The sequence below is a fragment of the Manis javanica genome, chromosome 4 (genome assembly GCF_040802235.1).
Source record: "Manis javanica isolate MJ-LG chromosome 4, MJ_LKY, whole genome shotgun sequence".
Classification (NCBI taxonomy): domain Eukaryota; kingdom Metazoa; phylum Chordata; class Mammalia; order Pholidota; family Manidae; genus Manis; species Manis javanica.
The window spans coordinates 12057103-12081828 of NC_133159.1; the positions used below are offsets into that span (position 1 = coordinate 12057103).

Below are 24726 nucleotides of genomic sequence, written 5' to 3' on the forward strand. Positions count from 1 at the left end.
ACCAATTACAAGCAAAGAAATTGAAACAGTAATCAAAAAACTACCCAAGAACAAAACCCCGGGGCCGGACGGATTTACCTCGGAATTTTATCAGACACACAGAGAAGACATAATACCCATTCTCCTTAAAGTGTTCCACAAAATAGAAGAAGAGGGAATACTCCCAAACTCATTCTATGAAGCCAACATCACCCTAATACCAAAACCAGGCAAAGACCCCACCAAAAAAGAAAATTACAGACCAATATCCCTGATGAACGTAGATGCAAAAATACTCAATAAAATATTAGCAAACAGAATTCAACAGTATATCAAAAGGATCATACACCATGACCAAGTGGGGTTCATCCCAGGGATGCAAGGATGGTACAACATTCGAAAATCCATCAACATCATCCACCACATCAACAAAAAGAAAGACAAAAACCACATGATCATCTCCATAGATGCTGAAAAAGCATTTGACAAAATTCAACATCCATTCATGATAAAAACTCTCAGCAAAATGGGAATAGAGGGCAAGTACCTCAACATAATAAAGGCCATATATGATAAACCCACAGCCAGCATTATACTGAACAGCGAGAAGCTGAAAGCATTTCCACTGAGATCGGGAACCAGACAGGGATGCCCACTCTCCCCACTGTTATTTAACATAGTACTGGAGGTCCTAGCCACGGCAATCAGACAAAACAAAGAAATACAAGGAATCCAGATTGGTAAAGAAGAAGTTAAACTGTCACTATTTGCAGATGATATGATACTGTACATAAAAAACCCTAAAGACTCCACTCCAAAACTACTAGAACTGATATCGGAATACAGCAAAGTTGCAGGATACAAAATCAACACACAGAAATCTGTAGCTTTCCTATACACTAACAACGAATCAATAGAAAGAGAAATCAGGAAAACAATTCCATTCACCATTGCATCAAAAAGAATAAAATACCTAGGAATAAACCTAACCAAGGAAGTGAAAGACTTATACTCTGAAAACTACAAGTCACTCTTAAGAGAAATTAAAGGGGACACTAATAAATGGAAACTCATCCCATGCTCATGGCTAGGAAGAATTAATATCGTCAAAATGGCCATCCTGCCGAAAGCAATATACAAATTTGATGCAATCCCTCTCAAATTACCAGCAACATTCTTCAATGAATTGGAACAAATAATTCAAAAATTCATATGGAAACACCAAAGACCCCGAATAGCCAAAGCAATCCTGAAAAAGAAGAATAAAGTAGGGGGGATCTCACTCCCCAACTTCAAGCTCTACTACAAAGCCATAGTAATCAAGACAATTTGGTACTGGCACAAGAACAGAGCCACAGACCAGTGGAACAGATTAGAGACCCCAGAAATTAACCCAAACATATATGGTCAATTAATATTTGATAAAGGAGCCATGGACATACAATGGCAAAATGACAGTCTCTTCAACAGATGGTGCTGGCAAAACTGGACAGCTACATGTAGGAGAATGAAACTGGACCATTGTCTAACCCCATATACAAAGGTAAACTCAAAATGGATCAAAGACCTGAATGTAAGTCACGAAACCATTAAACTCTTGGAAAAAAACATAGGCAAAAACCTCTTAGACATAAACATGAGTGATCTCTTCTTGAACATATCTCCCCGGGCAAGGAAAACAACAGCAAAAATGAGCAAGTGGGACTACATTAAGCTGAAAAGCTTCTGTACAGCGAAAGACACCATCAATAGAACAAAAAGGAACCCTACAGTATGGGAGAATATATTTGAAAATGACAGATCTGATAAAGGCTTGACGTCCAGAATATATAAAGAGCTCACACGCCTCAACAAACAAAAAACAAATAACCCAATTAAAAAATGGGCAGAGGAACTGAACAGACAGTTCTCCAAAAAAGAAATACAGATGGCCAAGAGACACATGAAAAGATGCTCCACATCGCTAATTATCAGAGAAATGCAAATTAAAACTACAATGAGGTATCACCTCACACCAGTAAGGATGGCTGCCATCCAAAAGACAAACAACAACAAATGTTGGCGAGGCTGTGGAGAAAGGGGAACCCTCCTACACTGCTGGTGGGAATGTAAATTAGTTCAACCATTGTGGAAAGCAGTATGGAGGTGCATCAAAATGCTCAAAACAGACCTACCATTTGACCCAGGAATTCCACTCCTAGGAATTTACCCTAAGAACGCAGCAATCAAGTTTGAGAAAGACAGATGCACTCCTATGTTTATCGCAGCACTATTTACAATAGCCAAGAATTGGAAGCAACCTAAATGTCCATCTGTAGATGAATGGATAAAGAAGATGTGGTACATATACACAATGGAATACTACTCAGCCATAAGAAGTGGAAAAATCCAACCATTTGCAGCAACATGGATGGAGCTGGAGAGTATTATGCTCAGTGAAATAAGCCAAGCGGAGAAAGAGAAATACCAAATGATTTCACTCATCTGAGGAGTATAGGAACAAAGGAAAAACTGAAGGAACAAAACAGCAGCAGAATTACAGAACCCAAAAATGGACTAACAGGTACCAAAGGGAAAGGAACTGGGGAGGATGGGTGGGCAGGGAGGGATAAGGGGGGGGGAAGAAGAAGGGGGGTATTAAGATTAGCACGCATGGGGGGGGAGGGAGAAAGGGGAGGGTGGGCTGCACAACACAGAGAGGACAAGTAGTGACTCTACAACATTTTGCTAAGCTGATGGACAGTAACCGTAATGTGGTTGTTAGGGGGGACCTGATATAGGGGAGAGCATAGTAAACATAGTATTCTTCAGGTAAGTGTAGATTAAACATTTAAAAAAAAAAAAAAGAAAGAAAGAAAGAAAAGGGGGATTACTCCTTAACAGGATAAAACTATTGGTAAATCAAAGATCAACGCATGCTTTAAATATCCTTAATGTTGATCACTTAAAGGGTGTCAGATGATCAGCTATGGAGGTACTCTTTTCTGATAATATTCCTTTCTCTTAATTAAAAAAAAAAAAAAAAAAGCAGTTACTGTGTGCTGACCTCCAATGAGTTCTGCACAGTGGTATAGAGGGCATGTCAAAGTGTGGGCAAAGGGTCTGTTTGTCTCTACGCAGAAGATCAAGGCCTAGCTTGGATACCCAGAAAATGAACTAAGATACGATATGAGGAGGAGCTTCCGGCATCAGCACTCTCTGGAGGACTCGTGCCGGGGGATGATCATCAAAAAGCCTCCACAGGGATCCGGACGATGCTGCGGTTGTGGCTGCATCCAGCCCACCGTCTCCTGGACTTGCCATAAGAAGGAGGAGGGAGATGTCTAGGCTGGCATGTGCATGCAGTGAGACAACGAATTTGACTGGATCTGTACTGTTGGAACTCAACCAGGAGTTGGGAGGGGTGCAAGTTGTAGCACCCCAAAATCTCATGACTATAGACTATCTATGGTTAAAAGAACATATGGGATGTGAACAGATCCCAGAAATGGGCTGCTTTAATTTGTCTGATGGTTCAAGTACAGTTGGAAAATATCCATCATATCATAGATAAATTTTCACAAATGCCTAGGGTGCCTAAATGGTTTTCTTGGCTTCACTGGAGATGGCTGGTAATTATAGATTTGCTTTGTTTATGTCACCGTATTCCTATTATGTCAATATGTGTGTGCAAATTAGTTAGTAGTTTAAAACCTATACATACTTAAGGTACTATACAAGAAGATATGTCAAAGAAATAATCAATCCTCCCAAGTTTCCTTCATATGCTACATCTATAGCTTTTCTTCTTCCTTCCTAATTACAAACTTTAAATAGAATTCGTGCCTCATATCGAATTTACCGAGTATCATAATTCCTCCAGGTGGTAAAGATACCTCGAGACAAGTGCTGGGCATAGAAGCCACAGGGCATAAATCTGCAAAGAAGTAAAAAGCTAACCTTTGCAAACAATATGGCTTCTCTCTCACTTACCAACTTTACATTTCCCTGTATGGCCCCGGAAGATGACTGGTTAGCCAGAGACGGGTAAGATTCCTCAAGGGAGGAACAACCTAAGACAGGCACAGTCGCAGGGGGGCCATCAGGTGAGAATTTGGGGATCAACAGAGGTGAGGCTCAGAACCTCACCCCCCCTGCTTTGAGAGAAATCTTCTGCATCCGTGGATGTCTTGCTGCCCTTGTCTAGCCTGGATTAATACTTAGTCCATAGGCACACACCTGATCATCTGATCATCTACATTTGCCTTCTTACAGCACTAAACTATGTTTTCTACCTTTATCTTGCATCTACCTACCACTTCAGCATTTTATTAAAAATAAAAATAATAATAATAATAGGAGAAATGTGGGATCAACATATAAATCAAGTACAAAAATCAAATGAATATTCATATTTGACCTGATGGTTTATAGGTCATATTGCATGATCAAAACCGAAAGTTTCTGTGATGACTGCCCTTGTACTGTTCACCATGTAAGAATTTATTCACTCTGTAAGAATTCGTTCACCATGTAAGAACTTGTTCGTTATGCTTCAGAAGATTGGAGACTGACGAGAATTAGGCTTGAGATGGATTAATGATTGTACATTGAGCATTGACCCCCCTATACTGAATTTTATTGTTGTTAACAACCATTTGATCAATAAATATGAGAGATGCCCTCTCAAAAAAAAAAAAAAAAAAAAAAAAAAAAAAAAAAAAAAAAGAGGAAATGCATTGTGTGTGAAATAAATGAAGGGGACAAAGAGGCACAAAATCTCAGTTGTAATATAAAATAAGTCACAGAATGAAAGTACAGCATAGAGACTGTAGTCAATAATATGGTAGTATCTGTCTGTGTTGACAGATGGCAACTACACATATTGTGGTGAGCATTAAAAAATGTAGACTGCTGTCGAATCACTACGCTGTACCCCTGAAACCAATATAAAATTGTTTATCAACTATACTTCTCAATTTAAAAAAGAAGCCCCAGGGATGTTCATACACAAGGAAGGGCCAGGTAAAGACACAATGAGAAGGCAGCTGTCTTCAGACCAGGGAGAGAAGCTCAGAAGAAAACAAATATGCCAATACCTTGATTTTGGATTTCTTGCCTCCAGAACTATGAGAAAATAAGTTTTAAGTCACGTGGCACTTTGTCTTGGCAACCCAAGCGAACTATACAATTGCCATGAGTCTCCATTTTCTTATCTGTAAGCTGGACATAACACAGCACATCCTCTGAGCACGTGTGAAGTAATCCAGTGCCTGGCACATAATAGACTGTAAACCTCTGTAGCCCCAAACTGAAGAGCAGGGCGAGGGCCGGGGTGAGGGGTGACCTGCCGTGGGAAGACACACTCGAAGAGGGAGAGCACAGAACAACTCTCCAAAGCAGATGCGACGCCCCAAAATGCAGGGTGGTTTGGACCATCAGAGCAGGGCAGCCAGACGGGGCTGAGAGCCACCGTGGGAACCCCTGAGTCTCCGAGCCAACATGCTGCCTATGAACTCTGCTCAGGGAGCTGGGGCAGGGAGGCCCCTCCAAGAATGGCTGGAGGCTTTTAGTGCTAAAAGGAGTGAACTTCAAGGTCAGGGTGACAGGGAACCGGAGAGTGCGTTCAGGGAAGGTAGAAGGGGCTACGTGGCCAAGAGGGTCACAGACTTTGGGGAGGAGTGAAGGGTGGAAGGAGGATGCACACCCACTGCTTTAGGGCCAGGGCCGGGGCCAGGTGCGGCTAGCTGGCAGCGTGCAGGACCATTGACTGGGCAACCTCTGGGGCCCCTGGGACCATGGGTAAGTGGAGGCTCAGGGCCCAGGCCCAAGGGTGATAGAGAGGACCACCCCACCCAGAGTGGGTGTTCAGAACTTCTATGCTTTCTGGTGGGGGTGGGATGCAGTGGGAAATGGGGACCTGCCCAGGGCAAGCAGCCTTGTTAAATGGCAAGGAACGTTCTAGGACAGGTGGAGGGTCCTGCAGGCCTGCCTTTCATCCAGGCTGCCTCTAAGAAGACTGATAGAGTGGGTGTGCCTTGTGGGGGTGGCAGAACCACCTCCAAAACCTGAAGAACTTTGCCGGGCTTGCTTCCTTCACTGAGAAGCAGCTCTGGAACGGGAAACTGGACCCCAAGTGAGAGGATGCTGCATGGGTCCCTGCCCTCCCACCAGCTCCCACCTGCACCAGACAATCCTGCCAGGCCCACGCACAGGGCTTGGGGGGCATCGGGGAGGCGGTGGGATCACTAGACTCCCACCCCACCGCACCTTGGAAGCCCCAGGCCTGAGAGCCCCCTGTGGGGCCCCCAGCCGGCCGCCCTCCCCCTCCCCAGGCCTCTCTGTGCAGGTCTGACACAGCCTCAGGAGGCAGCGCCCCTCTGGCTCCTGCCTGCGGGGGACAGAACCGGCCCAGGGCACACATCCAGACGCCCACCCTTGCCCAAGGCTTCCACCATAAGCCAGGGAAGGGCGAGGCGAAAGCAGGGCAGAGGAAGCCATGGGGAGGCTTGAGGGGTCAGGAGAGTCTCAGAGGGACCCACAGGAGGGGGTGAGCCAAGGGAAGTCAGGGGAAGAGAAGCCCCTGGGGGATTAGGAGGAGAAAAGGGTCAGAAATGGGAAAGAACACGTAGAGAGGGGAGAGAGGAGACAGAAGTGAGGAGGAACGGAGGGGACAGACAGGCGGAAGTCTGGGAGGGACATGCCGGGTGCCGGGGGACGCATCTGGCCCTGGACCCCCCTCTCGGGGCGGCTCCTACTGTGCCTGGTGGAGCTCCGGCTCCTCTCTGTGCTCTGGTGCAGGAGCTCTGCACTTCTCCAGCCCAGGTCCCGGGCGGGGGCCAACAGGGCTGTGATGGGCGCTGAGGCCAGAGGGCAGGGCTCCCACGGGGGCAGGGGCTGGCCGCCAGGCCCAGGGTGGGACCACGGCAGGGGCCAAGGCGGGGGTCTAAGACAGGCTCAGAGGCAGGCCTGGGCGGAGGTGGACACGGGCATCAGGGTCCTCGGGGCCTTCTGGTTTGGCAGGGCCCAGGCCTTGGTGGCCCTCCGATGGGTGGCCTCCTCCTCCACCTCCAGCAAGCACTTCATGAAGCCGTGTCTGGGGCTCCCCAGGTTCTGGGCCCCTGCTGCCACCACGGGCTCCTGAGGCTGCTTCAGCACATGGTCCAGATCTGTCTTCTCTCCAGTGTCCCTCACCTCCTGGGACAGGACATGGGGAGGGGATCTGGGAGGTCTCCAGCCAGCTTGACTGTCCCACAAAGCTCCCTGCCCTTTGGTCCCCAAGGAATCCTCACACTGCCCTTCCTCTCTGGGCCCAGGGAGGACGGCCCTCCCATCTCATGTGCACCCTACCAGGCTCCCACCCACATCCTCCCCAGCACCTGACCTGGGCTCTGCCACCTCCCAACTCTAGGAACTGTGGTCTTGCGTGAGTTACTTCCTGCCCCGATGAGCCTGTTTCCTCCACAACAACCAGCATAGCGGTGCTGGCCTTGTCCGTCCTGTCCTGTGCCCGCCTGGCCAGAGGTAAACTTCCCAAGGACAGGGCCTTGTCTTTTATCCCTATCTACCCAGCAAACCACACGTACTTGGCATTTAATAAGTTTCTGCTCATCTATTCAGCAAACCAGCCCCCTCCTGCCTCTGTCCCTCCCATCACAGAGACGGGCTATCCCCAGCCCACTCCCAACCAGGCCGTGCCATGCAGGCCACAGCACAGCCCTTCCTCCCAAAGATGCAGCTCTTGCCACACACTCTCTTCCTAAAGCAGCAGCTCTACTTTCTCCACCAGATCGCTCCCATCAGCACGTAAACATGCTATATTGTCTTTCTTCTAAAAATGTTCTCTCCGGGGGCTCCAAACCCCTCTAGCTACCATCCGGGTCTCTGCTCTTATTCTAGAGTGAAATTCCTTACAAGTTGGCTCTACTCCCTGTCCACTTTTCTCCCATCTCCAGCCCGGCTTCCGCCTACCGCTCCCCAACACTGCGGTCTGGCCTCTGTCTTCCTCGGAGTCGAGCCTCTGCAGTGACGGACCCAGGTGACCACGCCATCCGGGAAATGCTTTCTCCTCCAGATTCCGGTCTCCCACTGCTGCTCCTCCCTGGCCTCCTTCGCCAGCCCCCCTTGCTCTTGCTGCCTGTGGAAGACCCCATGATTCATCCTCTAACTTCTTCCTGCGCTACAGTCACAGTTTTCCTAGATGTTGTCTCTCTTTTGCTCACAACTACATCTCCAGTCCTGACTTCTGTGTCCTTCCTAACTCCAGATGTCCTCCCTGACCAAGAGCAGAGCCTCTGGTTCCTCCTGTCCATGCCTTCCCCAGTGTCACCACCAGTTGATGACACCACCTATTGCTCAGGCCCCAGACATGGAGGCCCTTTAGATTCCTTTCTCCAATCTACCTTCCCACCATGCAGCCCCCCAACAAGTCCTGTTGGTACCACTTCCAAAGGCTGTGTCAAAGCCATGCACTTCCCCTGCCTGTGCTGCTACCACCCTTCCCCCTGGCACCACGTGCCCAGCACATACTGCTGGACTGAATTCTGTATGGCTCTTCTGCCACTGCCCAGATACTCCTGAGCCTGCAGTAGCTCCCTATGACCACGAGACCCATTCTCCACTCACCCGTGAGACACACACTAACATTCATTTTCAGTAACTGGAGGGGAGAGTGTCCAAGGGAGGCGCTTGTGTTGGTTTATAATATTGTAGATACTAACCCATGTTTGTATGTGGTGGGAATGATCCTGTAGGAATGGAGAGATGGATCATGAAGCAGTTGGTGGGGGCAGGGCCTCATCTCCCGGCCCCCCATGTAACCAGGCGAAGGCAAGGGCAGTGGAGCTGGGCGTGGGGAGATGCAAGTGCTTCTCTGATGCTTCTCGCCTTTCAGTGGCGCATGAGGCCAGATCATCAGCGGAGATGAAGAGCATGGAGAGAGCACGTGTGAGGAGAGTACTCATCCTGGAGGAGGGAGGGACGGTGGCACGGCCAGGAGAGGCAATAAGAGGATTGCCAGGAGCATCCGACCTTAGTGGTCATTGCTGGAAAGCAAAACTCATCAAGACAGGGTTTTTCTCCAACCGTGATGAGCTGCTCAGGTGCAGGCAGAGGGTAAATGGGTGGTTGGTGTTTTGATGTTGATGGTTAGCACCGTAGAGGACACAGGGGCAGATGACGACTATCTCTTTGCAGGTTGCCCAGTCAAGTCAAGGACTAGGAAGTGGCAGAGCCGGTGGAAGTGGGGATGGCTGGGAGGGGGCTGGGAGCCTCATAGGTATTCAGGGAAGCTATGGGTGTGTGGCTGCAGCTCAGGGTAAATGGGCAGAAGAAATCCATGCTGATGTGGAAAAGACATGAACTGGGATAAACCCAAGGGCTCCAGACTGTGGGAGCTTCCGGACCCCACCCGAGATGCACACACATGCATACACACATGCACATGTGCCAACACATACCTGCGCATGCTCACACACACAGGCACACACTCACGCCTTCTACTGTTTGACTCTTAATCCTGTCCCATTTCTGCCTCTGTCCCCTTCCTCATCCTGGTTCCCCACCCCGACTCCATCCCCACCCTGACCGTGGCTCTACTCACTGGTGGAGGAAGAGGCTCCGGTGCTGGCTGGGTCTCCACAGCCTCACCACTAAACAAGGGAGAAACCCTCAGTGGGGAAGGGGCTCAGCTCAACAGTTGCCCCTTGCATCCACTTCTCATCCCTCAGGACACTCAGTTCCACCACCCCAGCCCTCATCCCCCTGGCCTTCTAATCTCAGAGGGGCTCCCCATTCCCCCTCATCCTCCTGTAGGGCCATGGTCCTTAAAGTATAGGCCTACAAAACAAAGGACTGCTGCATTAGAGCTATTATACAGATGGGGAAATTGAGGCACAGAGGGGCGCGACTTGCCCCAGGTCCTAAGCGGGAGCAGTGTCAGGAGCAGCGAAGACCAGAATCCCCCTCGCAGTGACTTAGCAGAAGACGGATCTTGCTGGGGCCCGGGAATGGGGTAGGGGATGGACCCGGAGGATGGCTTGCTCTTCTTTGGGTGTGGTAGGTCCTGGCGTGGATGATGGGAAGGAGCTGGCCATCTTTTCCTCTGGCATTGCCGTGGGCACCAGGAGCACTGCTTCTTGGGAACTGACCTCATGCTCCCCTGGGTTGGGATCTGGCAGAGCCCCCTGTGGCCTGATGTGTGGGGTATCTGCCTCTTCAGGGGGGCTGTCTCCCACTTGCTCTCCACAGCTGTCCAACATGCAGCAAGGCTCTGTTGGCTGCGCTGTGTCTGACCCATTTGGTGCCTGGTGACCCGGGATAGGCGGACACTCTGGGCCCTGCTGAGGACAAGGACACTAAAATGGGGAGGCCCATCCTGGTGCCCAGGTGAACTTCAACCCTCACCTGGAGACCACTTACCACATGCTTACTCCAGTCCTGGTTCTGGAAGCACCCTCATTCTGAGTTCTCCCGGATCCCCTAGAAAGTAACCCAGGACCCCCCCAGTTTGAAGGGTAAGGAAATTGAGGCCCGTGGGAGTCACGGTCTACCCAAGGTTGTAACCCGTGCTGCTCTGTGGAGGTACAATGGGAGCCTGGAGAAAGTGAGGCAGTCCCTTTAAGTGGGACTTTCCCAAGGAAGATTTTAAAGAACTAGAATCCTTCTTGGAGCTCCTTAAAAAAAGGGGTTTTACACTAAATGAATTCAAGACTTATTATAAAGCTACTTACAACCAAGAAACTGGGGCAGTGGAAGAAGGATAGATAAATAGATGAAGGGGACAAGAAGAGAGTCCAGAAAGAGACACATACACACACGGTCAATTCATTTTCAACAAAGGTGCAAATTCAGCAGAGAAAGGATAGTCTTCATGCAAAAAAATGAACCACAATCCGACATTCACACTGTATACAAAAATTAACTAAGGTGGATCATAAACCTAAATGTTAAACCTGAGACTACAAAACTTCTTGAAGAAAACAGGAACAAATGGGTTAAGCAAAGATGTCTAAGAATCACAAAGCCATAAAGAAAAATGGCTAAATCAGACTTCAGCAAAATTCAGAAGGTCCATTTTTTGAAAGTCACTGTTGAGAGAATGAAAAAGACAAGTCACAAACTGGGAAAGAACATTTGTTTTTGTTTTTTTTTTTTTTTTTTTTTTTTTTGAGAGGGCATCTCTCATATTTATTGATCAAATGGTTGTTAACAACAATAAAATTCAGTATAGGGGGGTCAATGCTCAATGTACAATCATTAATCCATCTCAAGCCTAATTCTCGTCAGTCTCCAATCTTCTGAAGCATAACGAACAAGTTCTTACATGGTGAACGAATTCTTACAGAGTGAATAAATTCTTACATGGTGAACAGTACAAGGGCAGTCATCACAGAAACTTTCGGTTTTGATCATGCAATATGACCTATAAACCATCAGGTCAAATATGAATATTCATTTGATTTTTGTACTTGATTTATATGTTGATCCCACATTTCTCCTATTATTATTATTATTTTTATTTTTAATAAAATGCTGAAGTGGTAGGTAGATGCAAGATAAAGGTAGAAAACATAGTTTAGTGCTGTAAGAAGGCAAATGTAGATGATCAGATGATCAGGTGTGTGCCTATGGACTAAGTATTAATCCAGGCTAGACAAGGGCAGCAAGACATCCACGGATGCAGAAGATTTCTCTCAAAGCAGGGGGGGTGAGGTTCTGAGCCTCACCTCTGTTGACCCCCAAATTCTCACCTGATGGCCCCCCTGCGACTGTGCCTGTCTTAGGTTGTTCCTCCCTTGAGGAATCTTACCCGTCTCTGGCTAACCAGTCATCTTCCGGGGCCATACAGGGAAATGTAAAGTTGGTAAGTGAGAGAGAAGCCATATTGTTTGCAAAGGTTAGCTTTTTACTTCTTTGCAGATTTATGCCCTGTGGCTTCTATGCCCAGCACTTGTCTCGAGGTATCTTTACCACCTGGAGGAATTATGATACTCGGTAAATTCGATATGAGGCACGAATTCTATTTAAAGTTTGTAATTAGGAAGGAAGAAGAAAAGCTATAGATGTAGCATATGAAGGAAACTTGGGAGGATTGATTATTTCTTTGACATATCTTCTTGTATAGTACCTTAAGTATGTATAGGTTTTAAACTATTAACTAATTTGCACACACATATTGACATAATAGGAATACGGTGACATAAACAAAGCAAATCTATAATTACCAGCCATCTCCAGTGAAGCCAAGAAAACCATTTAGGCACCCTAGGCATTTGTGAAAATTTATCTATGATATGATGGATATTTTCCAACTGTACTTGAACCATCAGACAAATTAAAGCAGCCCATTTCTGGGATCTGTTCACATCCCATATGTTCTTTTAACCATAGATAGTCTATAGTCATGAGATTTTGGGGTGCTACAACTTGCACCCCTCCCAACTCCTGGTTGAGTTCCAACAGTACAGATCCAGTCAAATTCGTTGTCTCACTGTATGCACATGCCAGCCTAGACATCTCCCTCCTCCTTCTTATGGCAAGTCCAGGAGACGGTGGGCTGGATGCAGCCACAACCGCAGCATCGTCCGGATCCCTGTGGAGGCTTTTTGATGATCATCCCCCGGCACGAGTCCTCCAGAGAGTGCTGATGCCGGAAGCTCCTCCTCATATCGTATCTTAGTTCATTTTCTGGGTATCCAAGCTAGGCCTTGATCTTCTGCGTAGAGACAAACAGACCCTTTGCCCACACTTTGACATGCCCTCTATACCACTGTGCAGAACTCATTGGAGGTCAGCACACAGTAACTGCTTTTTTTTTTTTTTTTTTTAATTAAGAGAAAGGAATATTATCAGAAAAGAGTACCTCCATAGCTGATCATCTGACACCCTTTAAGTGATCAACATTAAGGATATTTAAAGCATGCGTTGATCTTTGATTTACCAATAGTTTTATCCTGTTAAGGAGTAATCCCCCTTTTCTTTCTTTTTTTCTTTTTTTTTTTTTTTTTTTTTTTAATTTTTAATCTACACTTACCTGAAGAATACTATGTTTACTATGCTCTCCCCTATATCAGGTCCCCCCTAACAACCACATTACGGTTACTGTCCATCAGCTTAGCAAAATGTTGTAGAGTCACTACTTGTCCTCTCTGTGTTGTGCAGCCCACCCTCCCCTTTCTCCCTCCCCCCCATGCATGCTAATCTTAATACCCCCCTTCTTCTTCCCCCCCCTTATCCCTCCCTGCCCACCCATCCTCCCCAGTTCCTTTCCCTTTGGTACCTGTTAGTCCATTTTTGGGTTCTGTAATTCTGCTGCTGTTTTGTTCCTTCAGTTTTTCCTTTGTTCCTATACTCCTCAGATGAGTGAAATCATTTGGTATTTCTCTTTCTCCGCTTGGCTTATTTCACTGAGCATAATACTCTCCAGCTCCATCCATGTTGCTGCAAATGGTTGGATTTTTCCACTTCTTATGGCTGAGTAGTATTCCATTGTGTATATGTACCACATCTTCTTTATCCATTCATCTACAGATGGACATTTAGGTTGCTTCCAATTCTTGGCTATTGTAAATAGTGCTGCGATAAACATAGGAGTGCATCTGTCTTTCTCAAACTTGATTGCTGCGTTCTTAGGGTAAATTCCTAGGAGTGGAATTCCTGGGTCAAATGGTAGGTCTGTTTTGAGCATTTTGATGCACCTCCATACTGCTTTCCACAATGGTTGAACTAATTTACATTCCCACCAGCAGTGTAGGAGGGTTCCCCTTTCTCCACAGCCTCGCCAACATTTGTTGTTGTTTGTCTTTTGGATGGCAGCTATCCTTACTGGTGTGAGGTGATACCTCATTGTAGTTTTAATTTGCATTTCTCTGATAATTAGCGATGTGGAGCATCTTTTCATGTGTCTCTTGGCCATCTGTATTTCTTTTTTGGAGAACTTTCTGTTCAGTTCCTCTGCCCATTTTTTAATTGGGTTATTTGTTTTTTGTTTGTTGAGGCGTGTGAGCTCTTTATATATTCTGGACGTCAAGCCTTTATCAGATCTGTCATTTTCAAATATATTCTCCCATACTGTAGGGTTCCTTTTTGTTCTATTGATGGTGTCTTTCGCTGTACAGAAGCTTTTCAGCTTAATGTAGTCCCACTTGCTCATTTTTGCTGTTGTTTTCCTTGCCCGGGGAGATATGTTCAAGAAGAGATCACTCATGTTTATGTCTAAGAGGTTTTTGCCTATGTTTTTTTCCAAGAGTTTAATGGTTTCGTGACTTACATTCAGGTCTTTGATCCATTTTGAGTTTACCTTTGTATATGGGGTTAGACAATGGTCCAGTTTCATTCTCCTACATGTAGCTGTCCAGTTTTGCCAGCACCATCTGTTGAAGAGACTGTCATTTTGCCATTGTATGTCCATGGCTCCTTTATCAAATATTAATTGACCATATATGTTTGGGTTAATTTCTGGGGTCTCTAATCTGTTCCACTGGTCTGTGGCTCTGTTCTTGTGCCAGTACCAAATTGTCTTGATTACTATGGCTTTGTAGTAGAGCTTGAAGTTGGGGAGTGAGATCCCCCCTACTTTATTCTTCTTTTTCAGGATTGCTTTGGCTATTCGGGGTCTTTGGTGTTTCCATATGAATTTTTGAATTATTTGTTCCAATTCATTGAAGAATGTTGCTGGTAATTTGAGAGGGATTGCATCAAATTTGTATATTGCTTTCGGCAGGATGGCCATTTTGACGATATTAATTCTTCCTAGCCATGAGCATGGGATGAGTTTCCATTTATTAGTGTCCCCTTTAATTTCTCTTAAGAGTGACTTGTAGTTTTCAGAGTATAAGTCTTTCACTTCCTTGGTTAGGTTTATTCCTAGGTATTTTATTCTTTTTGATGCAATGGTGAATGGAATTGTTTTCCTGATTTCTCTTTCTATTGATTCGTTGTTAGTGTATAGGAAAGCTACAGATTTCTGTGTGTTGATTTTGTATCCTGCAACTTTGCTGTATTCCGATATCAGTTCTAGTAGTTTTGGAGTGGAGTCTTTAGGGTTTTTTATGTACAGTATCATATCATCTGCAAATAGTGACAGTTTAACTTCTTCTTTACCAATCTGGATTCCTTGTATTTCTTTGTTTTGTCTGATTGCCGTGGCTAGGACCTCCAGTACTATGTTAAATAACAGTGGGGAGAGTGGGCATCCCTGTCTGGTTCCCGATCTCAGTGGAAATGCTTTCAGCTTCTCGCTGTTCAGTATAATGCTGGCTGTGGGTTTATCATATATGGCCTTTATTATGTTGAGGTACTTGCCCTCTATTCCCATTTTGCTGAGAGTTTTTATCATGAATGGATGTTGAATTTTGTCAAATGCTTTTTCAGCATCTATGGAGATGATCATGTGGTTTTTGTCTTTCTTTTTGTTGATGTGGTGGATGATGTTGATGGATTTTCGAATGTTGTACCATCCTTGCATCCCTGGGATGAACCCCACTTGGTCATGGTGTATGATCCTTTTGATATACTGTTGAATTCTGTTTGCTAATATTTTATTGAGTATTTTTGCATCTACGTTCATCAGGGATATTGGTCTGTAATTTTCTTTTTTGGTGGGGTCTTTGCCTGGTTTTGGTATTAGGGTGATGTTGGCTTCATAGAATGAGTTTGGGAGTATTCCCTCTTCTTCTATTTTGTGGAACACTTTAAGGAGAATGGGTATTATGTCTTCTCTGTGTGTCTGATAAAATTCCGAGGTAAATCCGTCCGGCCCCGGGGTTTTGTTCTTGGGTAGTTTTTTGATTACTGTTTCAATTTCTTTGCTTGTAATTGGTTTGTTTAACTTTTGTGTTTCTTCCTTGGTCAGTCTTGGGAGGTTGTATTTTTCTAGGAAGTTGTCCATTTCTTCTAGGTTTTCCAGCTTGTTGGCATATAGGTTTTCATAGTAGTCTTTAATAATTCTTTGTATTTCTGTGGAGTCTGTCGTGATTTTTCCATTCTCATTTCTGATTATGTTGATTTGTGTTGACTCTCTTTTTCTCTTAATAAGTTGGGCTAGAGGCTTATCTATTTTGTTTATTTTCTCAAAGAACCAGCTCTTGGTTTCGTTGATTTTTGCTATTGTTTTATTCTTCTCAATTTTGTTTATTTCTTCTCTGATCTTTATTATGTCCCTCCTTCTGCTGACTTTAGGCCTCATTTGTTCTTCTTTTTCCAGTTTTAATAATTGTGATGTTAGACTATTCATTTGGGATTGTTCTTCCTTCTTCAAGTGTGCCTGGATTGCTATATACTTTCCTCTTAAGACTGCTTTCGCTGCATCCCACAGAAGTTGGGGCTTAGTGTTGTTGTTGTCATTTGTTTCTATATATTCCTTGATCTCTATTTTGATTTGTTCATTGATCCATTGATTATTTAGTAGCATGTTGTTAAGCCTCCATGTGTTTGTGAGCCTTTTTGTTTTCTTTGTAGAATTTATTTCTACTTTCATACCTTTGTGGTCTGAAAAATTGGTTGGTAGAATTTCAATATTGTGGAATTTACTGAGGCTCTTTTTGTGAGCTAGTATGTGGTCTATTCTGGAGAATGTTCCATGTGCACTTGAGAAGAATGTATATCCTGTTGCTTTTGGATGTAAAGTTCTATAGATGTCTATTAGGTCCATCTGTTCTAGTGTGTTGTTCAGTGCCTGTGTGTCTTTACTTATTTTCTGCCCGGTGGATCTATCCTTTGGGGTGAGTGGTGTGTTGAAGTCTCCTACAATGAATGCATTGCAGTCTATTTCCCTCTTTAGTTCTGTTAGTATTTGCTTCACATATGCTGGTGCTCCTGTATTGGGTGCATATATATTTAGAATGGTTATATCCTCTTGTTGGACTAAGCCCTTTATCATTATGTAGTGGCCTTCTTTATCTCTTGTTACTTTCTTTGTTTTGAAGTCTATTTTGTCTGATATTAGTACTGCAACCCCTGCTTTCTTCTCACTGTTGTTTGCCTGAAATATGTTTTTCCATCCCTTGACTTTTAGTCTATGCTTATCTTTGGGTTTAAGGTGAGTTTCTTGTAAGCAGCATATAGATGGGTCTTGCTTTTTTATCCATTCTATTACTCTATGTCTTTTGATTGGTGCATTAAGTCCATTTACATTTAGGGTGACTATTGAAAGATATGTACTTATTGCCATTGCAGGCTTTAGATTCGTGGTTACCAAAGGTTCAAGGTTAGCTTCTTTAGTATCTTACTGCCTAACTTAGCTCGCTTATTGAGCTGTTGTATACACTGTCTGGAGAGTCTTTTCTTCTCTCCCTTCTTATTCCTCCTCCTCCCTTCTTCATATGTTGTGTGTTTTGTTCTGTGCTCTTTTTAGGGGTGCTCCCATCTAGAGCAGTCCCTGTAGGATGCCCTGTAGAGGTGGTTTGTGGGAAGCAAATTCCCTCAGCTTTTGCTTATCGGGGAATTGTTTGATCCCACCATCATATTTAAATGATAGTCGTGCTGGATACAGTATCCTTGGTTCAAGGCCCTTCTGTTTCATTGCATTAAGTATATCATTCCATTCTCTTCTGGCCTGTAGGGTTTCTGTTGAGAAGTCTGATGTTAGCCTGATTGGTTTTCCTTTATAGGTGACCTTTTTCTCTCTAGCTGCCTTTAAAACTCTTTCCTTGTCCTTGATCCTTGCCATTTTAATTATTATGTGTCTTGGTGTTGTCCTCCTTGGATCCTTTCTGTTGGGGGTTCTGTATAATTCCATGGTCTGTTCGATTATTTCCTCCCCCAGTTTGGGGAAGTTTTCAGCAATTATTTCTTCAAAGACACTTTCTATCCCTTTTCCTCTTTCTTCCTCTTCTGGTATCCCTATAATACGAATGTTTTTCCTTTTGTATTGGTCACATATTTCTCTTAGTGTTGTTTCATTCCTGGAGATCCTTTTATCTCTCTCTATGTCAGCTTCTATACGTTCCTGTTCTCTGGCTTCTATTCCTTCAATGGCCTCTTGCATCTTATCCATTCTGCTTATAAATCCTTCCAGGGATTGTTTCACTTCTGTGATCTCTTTCCTGACATCTGTGATCTCCTTCCGGACTTCATCCCACTGCTCTTGCATTTTTCTCTGCATCTCATCCCACTGCTCTTGCATTTTTCTCTGCATCTCATCCCATTGCTCTTGCATTTTTTTCTGCATCTCTGTCAGCATGTTCATGATTTTTATTTTGAATTCTTTTTCAGGAGGACTAGTTAGGTCTGTCTCCTTCTCAGGTGTTGTCTCTGTGATCTTTGTCTGCCTGTAGTTTTGCCTTTTCATGGTGATAGAGATAGTCTGCAGAGCTGGTACAAGTGACCGCTGGAAGAGCTTCCCTTCTTGTTGGTTTGTAGCCTTTTCCTGGGAGAATAGCGACCTCTAGTGGCTTGTGCTGGGCAGCTGTGCGCAGACAGGGCTTCTGCTTCCTGCCCAGTTGCTTTGGGGTTTATCTCCACTGTTGCTGTGGGCTTGGCCTGGCTGGGGCTGTTCCTCCAAAATGGTGGAGCCCCGTTAGAGGGGGAGCAGCCAGGAGACTATTTATCTCCGTAAGGGGCCTCTGTGCTCCCTGCTGCCCAGGGGGTTAGAGTGCCCAGAGATCCCCAGATTCCCTGCTTCTGGTCTAAGTGACCTGTCCTGCCCCTTTAAGATTTCCAAAAAGCACTCTCCAAACCAAAACAACAACAGCAACAATGAGAGAGGGAACAGAAAGGAAAAAAAAAAGAAAAAACACGCGATTTTTTTTTTTTTTTTCCTCAGGTGCCGGTCCCAGGCACCCGCGCACTGGTCCTGCTGCCCTGTCTCCCTAGCACCAGGGTCCCTGTCCTTTCAAGGCTTCCAAAAAGCACCCACCCACCGGTCCCGCAGGGAAGGAACGCTCAATATTCTTGGTCCTCAGGCACTGGTCCCACACACCCGCTCACCAGTCCTGCCGCCCTGCCTCCCTAGCACCGGGGTCCCTGTCCCTTCAAGGCTTCCAAAAAGCACTTGGCAAAAAGAGAGGAAAAAAAAGGGGAAAAACGCGCGATTTCTTCCGTCCTCAGGTGCTGGTCTCAGGCACCCACCCACCGGTCCCACAGGGAAAAATGCGGGATATTCTTTGTCCTCAGGTGCCGGTCCCAGGCACCCGCTCACCAGTCCCGCCGCCCTGCCTCCCTAGCACCGGGGTCCCTGTCCCTTTTAGGCTTCCAAAAAGCACTCGCAGAAAAGAGAAAAAAAAAGGGGAAAAACGCGCGATTTCCTCTGTCCTCAAGTGCCGGTCTCAGGCACCCGCCCACCGGTCCCGCAGGGAAAAACGGGGGATATTCTTTGTCCTCAGGCGCCGGTCCCAGCCACCCGATCACCAGTCCCGCCACCGTGCCTCCCTAGCACTGGGGTCCCCGTCCCTTCAAGGCTTCCAAAAAGCGCTTGCCAAAAAGAGAAAAAAAAAAAAAAGGGGAAAAACGCGCGACCTCCTCCGTCCTCAGGCACTGGTCTCAGGCACCCGCCCCCAGGTCTCGCAGGGAGAAACGCGGGATATTCTTTGTCCTCCGGCGCCGTTCCCAGGCACCTCCTCACCGGTCCCGCCACCCTGCCTCCCCAGCAACGGGGGCCCGTCCCTCTAAGGCTTCCAAAAAGCGCTCTCCAAAAAAAAAAACTGCTCCAGTTTCTCTCCACCCGCCGGGAGCCGGGGGGAGGGGCGCTCGGGTCCCGCCGGGCTGGGGCTTGTATCTTACCCCCTTCACAAGGCACTGGGTTCTTGCAGGTGTGGATGTGGTCTGGATGTTGTCCCGTGTCCTGTGGTCTCTATTTTAGGAAGATTTTTCTTTGTTATATTTTCATAGCTCTATGTGTTTTTGGGAGGAGATTTCCACTGCTCTACTCACGCCGCCATCTTGGCTCCCTCCAGAACATTTGTTTTTAATAAAGGACTTGTGTTCAGAATATATAAGAACTCTGAAAACTCAAAAATAAGAAAACAAACCAATTTTTAAAAAGTTGCAGAAAGTGAAAAGACAATCCATAAAGTGAAAGAAGAAAGTTTGTAAACCATATATCTGATAAGGATCTAGTATCCAGATTGTATAAGGAACTCTTACAATTCAACAATAGAGTGACTAATCCAACTGAAATAATGGACAAAGTATTGAATAGACATTTCTCCAAAGAAGATATACAAATGGCCTATAAGCTAATGAAAAGGTGCTCAATATCATTAGTCATTAGGAAAGTGCAAATGAACACCACAGCGAATTCCACTACACACCTGCAGAATGCTTCAAGTTCAAGACTGACCATAGCAAGTTTTGGAGAGGACGTGGAGCAATTGGAACTCTCATACATTGCTGGTTGGGATGTAAAATGACACAACCATTTTGGAGAAAAGTTTGGCAGTTTCTCAGTAAGTTAAAGATACAAAATACCATATGACCCACTCCATTCCTAGGTATTTATTCGCCCAAGAGAAATGAAAGCATATGTCCATACAGACACAAATGTTCATGGAAGTTTTTTCATAGTTAAAGAGTAAGCACAAACCAAATACCCATCAGCAGGTGAGAAGGGAGGAAGAAATGGTGGTATATCCATACAAGGGAATATTACTCAGCAACAGAAAGGATGAATTATTCATACTTCAGCAACATGGATGAATCTCAAAATAACTATGGAGAGTGAAAGAAGCCAGACAAAAAGAATGTATACTGTATGCTTCCATTTAGGTAAAATTCTAGGGAATATAAACAAATCTACAGTGACAAAATGCAGATCAGTGATTGCCTGGGTATGGCGAGTGGGTGGGAGGAGAGATGACAAAGGGGTACCAGGAAACTTTTGGGAGGTGATGGATATGTTCATTTTCTTGATTGTGGTAATGTTTTCATGGGTGTATACATATGTCCAAAGCATCAAAATGTACACTTGAAGTATGTGCAGTGTATGTCAATTACACGTCACTGAAGCTGTTAAAAAAAAACCCTAAAACTTAAAATAAAAATTAATAAAAAGGTATTCTGAAGTCAAATAAGTTTGGAAGAGACACTTGCATGTCTTGTAAGGTACTACAAAGCTCAGCAGCTAAGGAACAGCTTCTAGTATGCCCCAGCAAAAAGAAACCTGTCTGAGCCTTATTAAACCCAACAAGTCCCAATTTCAATTTTATGCAGACCCCCCACCTCCTTCCTGCCTCCAGCACCCATTGACATACTGCGGTGCCACTCCGGACACAAGTTGTAAAGGCTTGCTGTGGAACATCAAAGATATCCAGAATATTCCAGTGGCCCACACAGCCTGGGCACCTGACATCTTCAGGGTACAGAGAGGAACAGACACAGGTGCACTGGAATATGGGGTATGGGGGCTCCTTTGACACCCCTGTGGGTCAGTCATTCTGCCCAGACCTCCTGCCCAGGTCTCTGCACACGTTACCTGGCAGCTCTCGGGGCCCTGAACCTCCACTGTCCCTGGGTCCTGCTGTGTACCCTGCTGGTCCTCAGACACCTTCCCTGAGCCTTGTTAGTGAAGCCCTTCACTAGCTCACTTTCCAGCTTGGCCTGATTCTGGCCAGCCTGCAGCTCTCCAGGCCCTTCCTGGGGGGGCCCAAGATGACTGTTTCATCCTGAGGAGAACGGTCACAGGGACATCTCAGCTCCCAGCCTGGGGCGCTTTTTTATTCTTACTCCTCCTTGTAGCTCCCAGAACACCTGTCTAGGACTAGGCATACCGTAGGTGTATACTTAATGCCTGGAAGAACGAATGAAGGGCTGACATGAATTCCCCAAATCACAGACATTTTGATGTCAGTGTTTAGAGAAGGTAGGAATTAATACTGTTATTAATATGTATTGTTTTTTAGAAAAAAAGAAAAATAAGAAAGAACTGGAATTCACAGAGAAAAAGCTAAAATTGATAGCTCAGGATTTGTATCTGTGTCTATCTGCTTCCACTTTAATATTCTGGAGCATTTCCTCTGGGCTTCTTTCTATGGATTTGCATACATATTTTTGTGAGGATATATTTAACTACCATCTTCATATAATTGCATAATTCTACATGGTCATATTATATTGTAAGTACAATTTGCCATCTTTTTTCAATTAACATTGTAACCTACATTTTTCCCATGCCCAAAATTTTCACGAACATGCTTTTTGATGAAAGTATGAAATTCCATATTTTATAGATAATCATGTTTTCCTTAACCATTCCCCTGTTGTGGGTGTTTAGGGCACATTGGCGTTTCCATTTTTTTTAGTAATTAAAATGATTTGACAGTAAAAATCTTTGTGCATAAAACTTTGCCTGAATCTTCAGTTATTTCCTTAGGGCATATTTCTAGAAATGGCTGAGGGTAAAGACAGTTTAAACAAATTGCCAGGTTGTTTAAGGAGATGTGTTGAAATGGCTTGTATTTCTGCCAGCATGGTATGTGGGACTTGTCTCGGAGGGGGGAGCTCAAACCTGGCTTTGTTTCCCCAACTCTTCATGTAGAATTGATTACTTAGAGGCTTTTGGTTAAAATCAAATTTAAATGATAAGCTGACTAATCACTATTCTGTTTCCCCCCCAAGTCTTTCTCTTTGCCTCTTTCTGGGGCTCTCGATTTTCTCTTTTAAAAAAGAATACATTCTCCATGTAGACAAGTTTAAATATATATGATATTTAGAAAACAATAACAATAATACCATCAAAGTGTGTGTTTCTGTGTCTCTCAGCCTCTCTTTGGTTTATTCTTCTGTTAATTCAGTGATTACATATTTGTTGAGCATCTACTACGTGCCAGGCACAGTCCCAGGCATGAGGGAACTGAAGCTGAATTGGACACATAAAAGCAGCTTGTGGCCCAGTGGGGGAGCTCAGGTTAAAGGTTAACAGGAATAATTCTTTAATGTGATTCGTGCTGAGAAATGCAGGCACTGAGGCTGGCCATCCCCCGCCCCGCCTTAGTCTGGGTCCCAGGGTGCTCTCCTGTACCTTCTCTAGGAAGACCCAGCTCACTCTGGTCCTGCCAGATGCTTGTGCTCCTGCATCCTGAGCTCTGGAGGCCTCTCCTCTGATGCTTCCCTGTGGCAGGGCCCCTTCTCTGGCTCCCCTGGAGCTGATGAAGGCTGCATCCCCACTGGAAACATGACCTGGAACAGGGATGCCATGGTATTGTTGGCTCAGGGGCTGGCCAAGAATATCCATTTTGGAGAGCTCCCCCCATTCCCTGGGTATCACCCTGGCCTCAAGGACAGGAAGGTTCTATGCCTAACATGGGAAGGCATTAGAAAGAGTTGAAAAGGAGACAAGAGGCAGGGAGAGAGAGGCTGGGAGAGAGAGAGGCTGTCACTCAGCACAAACGACTCCAGCATGAACCTGATTCCAGAGCAGTACTCCAGTCAAGGGGATCCTGCCAAGGACAGCTTGACAGAGCCCCCTGGGGGCCTTCAAGACCCTCAGGAGGTCAGAGAGAGGCTTCTGAAATTTCTGTTTCTTCAGATCTCAGGCTCGGGGACTGGGTCTTGATGCCCATCTTGGTCTACCACTCCCTAGCTGGGGGACCTTGAGCCGGCGACTTAGAGCCAGCCCCAAGGCTCACTCGAGCCAGCAGACTCCAGGCAATCTGGTGCAATTGATTGATAATAACTGTTACAAGATTCTGATGTGCACCAACATTACGGGCACTTGACCTAGTTAGTCCTCACCACAGCACCCATGAGACAATGAGGCTCAAAGGGGTGGTGTGCCCACAGTCATACAGCTGGGTTAAGTGGAGGGACTGAGATCCCATGACTGTGTTCATTGGAAAAATAAGTGGATGAAGGCAGCACTAAATGTTTGCCCCAGGCTCCTTTCAAAACACCCTTATCCTTCAGCCCCTTTCCCTGCCCCAGGGGAAGCCACGAACGGGAGTCACAGGGAGATGGTGATACTTAACCCAAGGGATTGTGGTGCCATGTTTGGCTCTGGAGAAACAAGATGGGGAAGGAGGTCTTCTCCGTGTTCTTCAGTTTATGCCAGTTGGCATTTAAGACAAAAAATATTTGATGGGAAGAGGATGACAGGCATGATGAAAGCTTAGGATGCAGGTTGGGGGCTGGGGAGGGTCATGGGTGGAAGGGCAATAAAGGTTAAAAGGGGGACTGGAGGCCAGGGAAGGCACGCAGTAGAGTAAGTAGGCAATTCTTGTTTCGCTCACCCAGCATCTCTTCCAGTAACAGAATCCACCATTCTCTTTCCGGGAACCTTACCTTCTCCATTTGGCCCGTGGGACTCAGAGGAGCAACCGAGCGCTGCCACTGGCTCTGCGCGCAATGCTCTAGGCCACTGTGCCCCATCACAGTGACTGATTCAGGGATGAGCGTGTGCGATTCCCCTTCTTCCAACACCAAATGCATTGGTGTATTTCTTCCTTACACATGTGTATAGCAGTAACAATATTATACACAGCAGTAATAGTAGTATAACTTCATTCAGGTACCCAGACACGATTCCAAATGTGTGTAAATATGTGGGAGGGGGTCTTCCCACACACACTTACACCAAGTCATTACCGAACACCAGCAGGCTATCGGAGAACTCGACTCAGTTTTGATGCTGTCTGCCCTGAGACAGCACCAGATTGTCGGGTTAAGGGCTCCGTCCTCCAGGACTGCCCCCCACCCGCCTCTCCAGATGGCAGTCACAAGCCCAGGTAAGTTCCCGTGCTTCTGACCTACCAGCTACAGACTGGAGGCTCCCACGACTTCTCCCTTAGGCTCGATTAATTTTGCTAGAATGGCTCACAGAACTCAGGAAAACACCTA

The 24726-nt window shown here is 45.6% G+C and overlaps 1 protein-coding gene across 1 annotated transcript in view; it reads right to left on the reverse strand.

The window, feature by feature from the left end:
* The window catches only part of SPATA21 (spermatogenesis associated 21), a 52795-nt gene extending 28477 nt beyond the window's left edge, over positions 1 to 24318 (reverse strand). The window contains 4 exon segments of the mRNA XM_073236227.1: positions 6717 to 7155; positions 9560 to 9608; positions 21368 to 21528; positions 24172 to 24318. Of these exon segments, the coding sequence (XP_073092328.1) occupies positions 6717 to 7155; positions 9560 to 9608; positions 21368 to 21528; positions 24172 to 24318 (796 nt within the window).
* Between the last annotated feature and the right edge of the window lie 408 nt (positions 24319 to 24726).